General features: G+C 34.1%; 1 protein-coding gene across 1 annotated transcript in view; it reads left to right on the top strand.

The window, feature by feature from the left end:
- LOC107675260 (amyloid beta A4 precursor protein-binding family B member 1-interacting protein) overlaps positions 1–10,523 on the top strand; it is a gene marked incomplete at its 3' end in the record, with an annotated part of 28,258 nt that extends 17,735 nt beyond the window's left edge. Inside the window, exons 11-14 of the mRNA XM_016469545.1 lie at positions 6,850–6,948; positions 8,540–8,663; positions 8,775–8,821; positions 10,320–10,523. Of these exons, the coding sequence (XP_016325031.1) occupies positions 6,850–6,948; positions 8,540–8,663; positions 8,775–8,821; positions 10,320–10,523 (474 nt within the window). The remainder of the gene's footprint in view (positions 1–6,849; positions 6,949–8,539; positions 8,664–8,774; positions 8,822–10,319) is intronic.
- Position 10,524: the final 1 nt, after the last annotated feature.

The raw sequence follows: 10,524 nt of genomic DNA, 5'->3' as shown, positions 1-10,524 counted from the left end.
TATACTAAATATATATTATCCAATATATAATATATAATAATAACATATTAAATCTGTGCTTGCAGATAATATATTAATGAAATAAGAGGCCACTTAAGTGTACTTAATGAGAGTACACATTCTTCGTTTCAACAATCTTTTATTTTGCTTTAAAGTACACTTATTTTCATGTGTTGACTACTGTACTAAAGCATGTAAAGTACTTGACAATAAATCTAAATCTATATAGATCTAGATCTATAGATCTAACTGCAGTGTTATTTTATATTACATTTAATGTTAATGTTAAATAAACTAAAATGCAACAATATCATTCATGTGTAATGACAAATATATTTAAATACATAATACAAATATAAGTGTATTTAAATGTGATTCAAAATACAAGTTTATATAGAAATTACATTAAAGTGTATTTTAGTTTAATTTAGCATATTTAAACGTCCATATTTTAAGACAACAGAACTATGCAGTTCCATATAAGGATATACTTGCATCCTACTTAAGTGGGTAAAAAAAGGACTAAAGTTCAACTAATTTCATTTAATATAAATGCAAACTATAGTTCATTTTGATTTCATTTCAATTAACACACAATTAAATGTCCAAAAACATTACATTTAGTTTGCACGTAAGTATAAATCTATTATAATATATTATAAATAATATATAAATATATTATTTCCATAATAAGTTTATTTTGTTGTTAAGTGTGCTAACTTTTTTCAAAAGGGCATAATGATTTAATATTCAAAAGTCAAGTTTTAGGTTTTAAACTAATTTTCTTCCTTAACACACACGCTGCAATTCTGGTTTTATTTAAATGTTGAAAAGGATGTATATAAAAATGTTTCTACATTATGTATTATGTAACTTCATATGTAGTGTTGAATGACGACTAACATATGTCTGCATTACCAGTGCTTGTGTATAATAGGCTCGTTTATAAGCACTTACGCAGTTTACAGAGTGATATATTTGTACAGTAGTAAGTTTGTGATTTATTATACATGTGTAAACACAAGCAAAACTAGATGTTCCAAGCCTAATACGGTCTAATTAATTTTTTCAGTGTCTGTTTTAGAGCAACTTTTGTTTTGCCAAATTATTGTAATAATGAGAGTAATACCAAGGAGAAGTTTCATAGAAATATCAGAAATTTTATAGGAATATGGTAATTTTTGTTTACACAAATTTTTTTGACACGTTTGTTTATAAGGAACATCAATGAAATAGTCATTTTAATTGCAAAAAAGGCAGACAGACAGACAGATAGATAGATAGATAGATAGATAGATAGATAGATAGATAGATAGATAGATAGATAGATAGACTGAATTAACACTCCCCTTTCTATAAAATATTTTGAATTTCGATGTTGAACATTGTTAAAACCAAAGCAGAAGTTTTCATAGACATTGCGATTAGCAGTAGAAACTTGTTGGTGGTACTTAGTTTTTGTTGTTTTTCCAGAGTCTTAACTGAGATTTTGAGGTGTTTACTAACTTAAAATCAAGCAGAAAAAAAGGCTGTTTTCATTCTGTGGATAATTCAAGAAAAAAAAATGCTTCTGGACTCTGGGATCTAAAGCGAATCCTTTTCATTTCCACAACAAAAATGCTGTTTTATCAGCAGTAGTCATGGATTTGAAAGCAGACATAAAAGGCATGAGGCTTAGAGCACCAGAAGCTGTAAATCACATCCCTGTAAAAGCATCCATTTCCCCTCGAGATAGCAAGCTAGGAGTGGTGCAATGGCGTGACCAGGTTACAGGCTTGAAGATGACCTTACTGCGATCCTTCAAAATGCTCCACTGGTCCAAAACTACATCCCCAAATGAAATTCCTATTTGATTACTATTGTAGTAAAAATGCCAGACCTCGTCCCTGTCCAGTGTTAAGGGGCAACCTCCGCTTTTTAAGTAATGTGCCATAATAACAGGGATCTTTAGGTACTACCGGCAGTAGGGCATTTATCTGATATTTACACACCATAAATCTGCTTAGCTCTCTTTTATACATGTCCACTAAAAGACCACAACTCAAGCTGGTAGGTGTAACTCCCAGATTCTTGGCTGCTAAACACAAATTGTACAATAATTATTTCAAGGTGTGTGCCTCCTCTATGCCTGTTGCTTTAATATATAATAATTAGCCAAATGACTACCCCCAAAGATAAAAGCCAATGTGCTGTATTTGAACTTCCGGAAGTGGTTGGGGAAGCATCTTTTCTTGTTTAGTGTGCATTGATGAGAGCTTACATTAGCCGTAGCAACACAAAACAAAGGGATGGGGGTTTGGCAAGTAGCAAAATTCAAGAAACAGTATAGGATTTTGTACAAAAAAAACAAAAAAACATTTTATATAATATACCTGATATGCTAAAACATTCGAGATCTGGTAAAGAACTTTGAATTCTACATTTTGTGTGAAGCTTGTCTATAGAGACAGATTAACATGTCATACTGCAATATTACATTTATTATAAATTCAATTTCTAAATTCATCTATTTTTATTAAAAAATATATGAGAAAATACAAACCTGAGTGTCTTTAACATAATAATAATAATAATAATAATAATAATAATAATAATAATAATAATAATAATAACCCAAGTGGAGGCACATAAAATGAGAACTACATAGGGCCTGAAAGCGAGCCCTGTGGCACTCACAACGACCTTATCTGTATTTGGTTCAGACAGTATGCGAGCATGGTTCTCAAGCCTTTTCAAATGAATATTTTAATTTATAGTCTATGGCAGCCATATTCAGATGACAGACCATGGTCTGGGTCCGGACCTCGGTTTGGTTCCAACCAGACCACGAGACATAATGGCAACGGCAGCACCATTTTTTTCAATTTCTAAATAAAGTGAGCAGCACTTAAAAACAACAGAGCTGTTCACACCACGAGTGCTCAGGGTCATTTATTGTAATGATATTTCACCGTTATATCCTTTAATATTATTTTATCTAGAGCCAAATGCGCTTCATTCAATCCCTTCCCGTCTGTGTTGCTTCTCTATAAAGACGCTAAAGAGCCATTAAGGGCTGCGGACGCGGTTATTTTAAAAACAGATGTAGAAACACAGTGAGCAGCAAAATAGATTGATACTATTGCTAAAACACTGCAGAAAACAACAATGCTGCAAATATAGTTATTTTTACCTATCATACATACATATATGACTCTGACCCTTCATACCAGGTTTGTGACAAGACATTTTTTCATCTACATTTAGCATTATTAATCAGTATGTTAAGAGCATTTTTAAATAAACATAGAAAAAGTTAAAAGTGGCAAGTTGGCAACGTTTCCGTCAAAGACCTTCAGGGTTCCCACGCTTCTTGAAAGTACTTGAAAGTACTTGAATTTCAGACATATGGATTCAAGGCCTGGAAAGTACTTGAAAACAAACATAGGTCCTTGAAAGTGCTTGAATTAAATTTGAAATACATTTTGTTTATGGCGCTATTTCAAAAATTGTCCTATATGTTCTGTCAGACAGAACGAAACAGCACTAATGACTGGGGCTGGAGATGGGGTAGCACGAAAAAAAACAAAAAAACGTGTTTGTTGATGCGCAGCCTAGAGACCTGTGTGGGACAGTTTTCTTAAGCCCGCTCCCGCTGAATTTATGACCATTACCGCCCACTCCCGCAAACAATCTAATATTGTGTATTAGAGGGATTAAAGTTTTCCATCGCTACGACGGATTTCCGGCAATTGGAAAAAATTAGGGGAAAAGAAACATGTAGCGCATTGTTGTTGTTCTGCCGGCACACCAAAAATCACCCCGCCATAGCTGCAGCTTCTTGGTGACAACATAACGCCGCTCGCATCATTCACAGTCGGGTTATTAGCAGAGAACACAGAGCAGGACTTGAATTTCGGCGCGGGATTGTGGCTATTAATAATAATTCTACTCATTCCCGCAGGTTCCGCGCTTATAACACGATGACAGATGACGGAACGTATCATTTGCACATGCTTTTGAGTCTTGAGAACTCACTCGCGCGCTCTCATTTTCTGTGCACCCACAGATCGCGATAAGGAGAGTGACAGCTTTTAATAATTATTAAATTACCCTTGCTTTGGGTAAAAAATCCTAAAAAATGATCCCTACTTAATAAGAATAACATTTTGAAGTGTTGTGAAATACATGAATACTATTTTTATAGGCTTTATGAACAGATAAGTTGAGAGTGACTCTTGAAGGACCAGCACCACATCCTCTTGTACCACTGAATAATTGATCTTCCAGAATCTGGCAGTAAGTTTTAGGAGCTCATTTTTGTCAGTCTCTGCAAGACAGACTTTTCAGGATAGGAGATGGACTAAAAATGAACTCCCAAAACTTACTGCAACATGGAGCTAAGGAGAAAACGTAGAACTTGAAAAATTGGAAAAACAGCTTAGTGAAAAGCGTTTACAGTTTTAAAGCAAATAGAAAGTCCTATTTTTTTTATTTTGTGATTTGACAGATTTGCACATGTACAAGGTTTAAAATATTCATGAAATATTTTCAAAAAATATTGACATTTGAGCAGCTGCATGTTTGATCAGCTGCACTCCTCTAGGTCAAAGATGAAAAAATGGGAAAAAATTAATAAAAAATAATTTATTAATGAGTAATGTCTCTTTTGAGTGAATGTGCAAATTGTTAATGTTAACAGGTTTTTACCGTGTTATTACAACATTTAACCACTTTTTATTAATTTAAAAATTGAGAAATTCTTTCAAATTTAAATCTTGTACAAGAACTACAGCAAAAACCAGTTTGATGCATATTTTATCAATATTGTAGAAATTGTATTTGAATATCACCAGTACTGACTTCAATGGATTTCATTAAATTCCTTTGAACACAACTGCTCAAAACGGTCTCAATTTATGAAACCTACACATTCAAAACATTATTACTCTGAAATTTTTAATGTAAATGTTAAGTGTAAGTGAACTGTTAAGTAATGTAAGGTCTTTCATTACACTACATATGCTGGGGTGTGAATTTAATAGGTGCTTGATATAAAATAAATGGTGCTTTAAAAAGTCCTTGAAAGTCCTTGAATCTGGTGTTCATGAAAGAGTGGGAGCCCTGACCCTTTTTTATAAGGAAATACAACATAAACATTGAAATTACTTGTTAACTTTGTTTTCTGCTAATGATGAGACTGTTTTGATTATGTTTGTTTTAAGCAAAATATAAAAATATTGGTAACACTTTAGAAGGTCATGTAGAATAAGGCATTAATATGTGCATAATTAGTACTAACAAGTGGCTAATAGACTAATATGCATGCTAATAAGCAACTAGTTAAGAGACTCTAAAATGAAGTGTTACCAAAATCTTTCAGACTTCAAGAGGAAAACTCTGAACCTACATACAGTATCTTTTCTGTCACATTGCCTTCTGCCTTATATATGTATCTAAACATAAAAAATAATAATAGCTTGATAAAACATCTGATATTATATTTTAATATTAATATCTAACTGAACTCAACTGATGACTTTTTATTTTTATATATAGAAAAATTCTCAGAAGCCACTGGCCTTTGACTCTGAGGATCCAATAGCCTGACTATTTTTTGTCTGTTTAGGTCCTTTTTGCGTGTGTGTGTGTGTGTGTGTGTGTGTGTGTGTGTGTATATATATATATATTGTCCAGACATCCACTGGAAAGGAAATATAAAAAGATTGGACCTCTTGGAACTGTAATTGAATACACCTGGTCTATGGTCGACTACCACAAGCAGTACACTATAGACTACCACAAGTAGTGAAAGTTCAAAACTTTGTGTGTGTGTGTGTGTGTGTGTGTGTGTGTGTGTGTTTAGACCATGCAGTTTTCAGAGCCTGTCTGTAATTGAAGTTTTTGCAGACAATTCAAAATACCTCAAACCTTTTTTTTTTTCTTCAGTCTACACTGTTACATTTTTTGTAGTTCTCCTAAGAATATGTATAAGTGGTGAAAGTGTGAATACTGGGTTATTGTTCTACTAATTTAAAATGAGGCATGGAAAGAATATTACTGGCTAAAGATCCTTGCTGTACACAGTAATAATAACTTCACTATTGAATAAAAAAAGCTATTTTAGCAACATTAATCCACAGGAGACAAAATACCTTACATAATATATGATTATAACAAAACCAGGTCCACTGACATCCTAAACTGTTGCTAAGAAATAATACTTTCCAAGGGTGTTTCAGGCTTTGTCTAATTTAGGATCATCTGTGTTTTATGTTAGTCAAGCAACTGAGAAATAAAATGCAATACATTAAGTAGATTTAAAGATAAACCTAGTAACTCAGACTACGTTTCAATAGAAAAAGGACATGCATTTTTGCACAATTTATAAAATAATTCCACATAACGAAGCACATTGTTTCAGTCCCTTTCAGCAATAATGATAAAGTGTTGCATTAGAGTGGAGCTGGCAATGAAGATTGTGATTTTAGGGTTCCATCTGCTGTCTTTGCTTTGAAACTGCAGCTCAATAACATCTGTAAGCAACACATAATGATTATATTGCCAACTGTGTATTTGGAGAAAGACTAATATGAGCAAAACATGAACTAACTTTGTTGTAACCCAACCTAAGAGAAAAACAAAAACAACAAAGCATTTTCAGGAAAAATTTACAATGAGACTAGACCAAAAAATACTAAGTGGTTCCAAAGATCATCAGTGAATTACATGCAATATAATGTAATAAATAATGTAATAATGAATAAAACCAAATGAAGTGTTACTAGGTATCTTGGACTTCTCAGATGTTTATATCAATGAACATAGTGGTTGATTTTTTATTTTTTTTTTCTGTGATCTGTTTTTCAGCATCCTCAGATTCAAAAAGAATCACAATACATCAAGTATCTGTGTTGTGATGATGAGCGGACCATGACTCTGTGGGTGACTGGGATACGTATTGCAAAGGTGAGCGTGATGCTGTCTTTTATTCCAAAAGACAGCATACTTTCTTTTTTTTTTTTTTGCCAAAATATGTCTAAAGTAGATACTGATAAATGCAAAGAAGACATGAAGCATTAGCATTAGAAATTGTAGTTTACAATGCAAATATGTACACTGTAAACTGTAGCTGTGTTGTGTTCGGTCCTATTGTGAGCTGTCTAATTTGCCTTAAGTATTAAAGGTATAGTTCAACCAAAAACTCAAATGTTGTCATCGTTTACTCGCACTCAAAGAGTTCCAAAACCGTTCCGACTGAGTTTCTGAGTTTCTTGAACACAAAATAATATATTTAGAAGAATGTTGGTAACCAAACAGTTGCTGGTACCCATTGACTTCCATGGTATGACAAAAATGGCTATGAGCATCTGTTTGGTTTCCAACATTATTCAAAATATATTATTTTGTGGTCAACAGAAGAAAGAAAGTCATACAGGTTTGGAACAACTTGAAGGTGAGTAAAGATGACAAAATATAAATTTTTTGGTGAACCCTCTAAGTTCAGCTCAGTTCAATTTTATTTATATAGCACATTTAAAAACAAACATGGTTGACCAAAGTGCTTAACAATGTCCGGAAAAAACGCACACACAAACAAGACAAATACAGTAAAAAAAAAAAGCCACCACGGAAAAAGCTCGGTCACCTTTATTTTTTAACCTGGCTCTCGGAACATCGAGGGGCACCTGATTGGGCGACCTCAGCGCTTTAACAGGAGTGTGGACATGTAAAAGCTCTGATAAATAAGCAGGCGCCAACCAATTTAAAATCTTAAAAACAAACAATCAAATCTTGAAATCAATCCTGAAGCGGCCAGAAAGCCAGTGTAGTGAAGCTAAGCAGGGTAATGTGCTCATACTTTTTAGTCCCAGTTAGAAGCCGAGCTGCTGCATTTTGGACTAACTGTAAACGGCGAAGCGATGACTGATCCAAACCAACATAAAAAGAGTTACAGTAGTCTAGTCTAGATGTTATAAAAGCATGAATTACACTTTCAAACTCCTTATGTGGCAGGTAGGGCTTGACTTTAGCCAACAGTCTTAGTTGAAAGAAACTGGCTTTTACAACAGAACTAATCTGTTTTTCAAATTTAAAATCACTATCAAAAATCACACCGAGATTCTTGGTAAATGGATGAACATACAAACCTAAATTACCAAGTGCATCTACACAAGCACTTAAATCCCCAGGACGACCAAACACAACAATCTCAGTCTTATTTTCATTAAGACAAAGAAAGTTCTGATCCAGCCATATTTTTAAATCTCTCAGGCAATTTATTAATGACAGAAATTAAGTTTTGTAATTTGTTTTGACAGGCAAATAAATGTGTACATCATCCGCATAACAGTGGAAGGAGATATTGTGCTTTCTAAAAATATACCCCAAGGGCAGCATATACAAAGAAAACAACATAGGGCCCAATATTGACCCTTGGGGGACTCCACAAAAAAGAGGGGCAGCAGATGAAGAAAATTCACCAAGGTGAACAGAACAACTTCTCTAAGACCTTTAAGTTCTTATTAATGGTCTTGTTTTGTCATGATTTCCTTCATAGTATGGTAAGCAGTTATATGACAACTACAAGGCTGCTGTGAGGAAGGCTGCAGGCTCTGCAACCTGGGCTAACCGCAGTCTCCAGGCCTCCTCCAGCGCATCGTCACCCTCCCCTACACCTAAAGGTAGAGGCTCAATAGATCAATAGATCATCATAAAATGCATTATGGATCTTGCTATATTAACATGTTAAATGATTTTGAGGACATTTGGTAAAGTTTGTGCTTATCTTTCAGCCAGAGCTGCAAATGGACACGCTCCTCAGCCTGCAGTGGAGACCAAGGTACATCTCAATCAATCAGCTGTCTTAGTAATGGAGAACATGGTTAAAAATAATGTGCTTTACCTTATTAGTGTTTTTTTCTAAAGCAAGTTCATACATTAAGGTGAGGGATTTGAACAACGCCCAAACACTTAGTAGTAAAACAACATGCACTGTAACAAGTTTTTTTTTTTTTTGTCCTGCAACGGACATGATTGATACCACAAATTACGTGGCCTGTAATCAAATACATTTTTTCACCTGCCAAAAAAAAGTTAATAAAACCCATAACACTGTAGCCACCACATTGCAATGGCCTGGCATCCATATAGCAACAAATTAAAACAAACAAGATCACTGCTGCAGCCACCAAGTCCTAGAAATGATCTTGCAACACCATTTCAACGATTCAGTACACCATAGAAACTGCATAGCAACCACCAGGAACACCCTTGCTACCACAAAACAATATGTAAAAAGCCACAGCAACCACCTATAAATGTTCTAGTAAACATCCGGAACAATTTAGAAGTTGCAGAGCAACTCATGAAAGCCACATAGAACACCCTACCAAACATCTAAAATCATCTTAGCAGCCACCTATAACATTCTTTCAACCACATATTGTAACATCGCACCCGCAACCACCCACAAGACCCTAGCAACAACTTTTGCATGGGCAGTCTGTGCACTGTTCTTCAGAAAATCTAATATAGCCTGGTGAAAAAGAATTACAATTTAACATACTTTTAAAGTACTTAATACAAATATATCATGCTTTAAAGAAATGTGTGAACTGCACATAATGTTTTGCATATTAATTGCAATTAAATAAAATTGTATTATAGTTTCAATTTATATTAAATGCAATTAGCAATTAGCTGAACTTTAGATTGCTTAATTTGATGCACTTAAGTGGGACTTGAGTTTAGTGTCATTTTATTTCTATTGTCTTTAAAATATGGTAAAGAAACATATACTTTATGCTGAAACTTGTATGTCATGTATTTAAATATACCGGTATATGTAATTACACATTTGTAATGCAGTTGCAATATAGTAGTACATTCAAAATATATTAACACTACAGTTAAGATTGAATCAAGTGCTTTAGTATGTTAGTCAACAAAATAAAATAAGTATACTTATTTTAAGCTCTTCAATGGATTAAAATATGATTAAAACATACTTTTAAGTAAAACTTAATTTGACATTTTCACAAAGTGCACTTTTTAAGTATACTTAAGTGTGTTAAGAAACAGTGATGAAATGAAAGTACTTTAAGTACTCTTAAGTGACTTTTTATTTCATTAAAATTATATTTTCTGCAAGTACAGATAAAACATATTTGTAAGATTTGAAGCACACTGCAAGTGCACATTCAATACAATTAAGCACACTGCTTTTTCACGAGGCTATATATTCTTCCTTGAGAGCTGTTTTAATCTTCTTGTAATGTCATGATTTTTTTTTTTTTTTTGGAGTTCATCTGAATGTTATTTTTGGTTTGTTTTTGAAGGGTTCTAGCAACCAAACATCTTTTCCACCACCTCCGCTATCAATGGAAACCCTGCCTCCTCCACCACCTGACCCCATGATGCCTCCTCCTCCTCCTGCTCCTCCCAGCGCAACCAAAGTCAACAAGTTTCCTCCTCCTCCTCAGTTCCCACAATCCTCCTTCCCACCTCCACCCATGGATGACCTGCCTCCTCCGCCACCTCCTC

Source organism: Sinocyclocheilus anshuiensis, unplaced genomic scaffold (genome assembly GCF_001515605.1).
Source record: "Sinocyclocheilus anshuiensis isolate Anshui unplaced genomic scaffold, SAMN03320099.WGS_v1.1 scaffold1090, whole genome shotgun sequence".
NCBI lineage: Eukaryota > Metazoa > Chordata > Actinopteri > Cypriniformes > Cyprinidae > Sinocyclocheilus > Sinocyclocheilus anshuiensis.
Note: the sequence above shows the minus strand (reverse complement) of the source record. Positions and strands in the feature narration are given on the sequence as shown.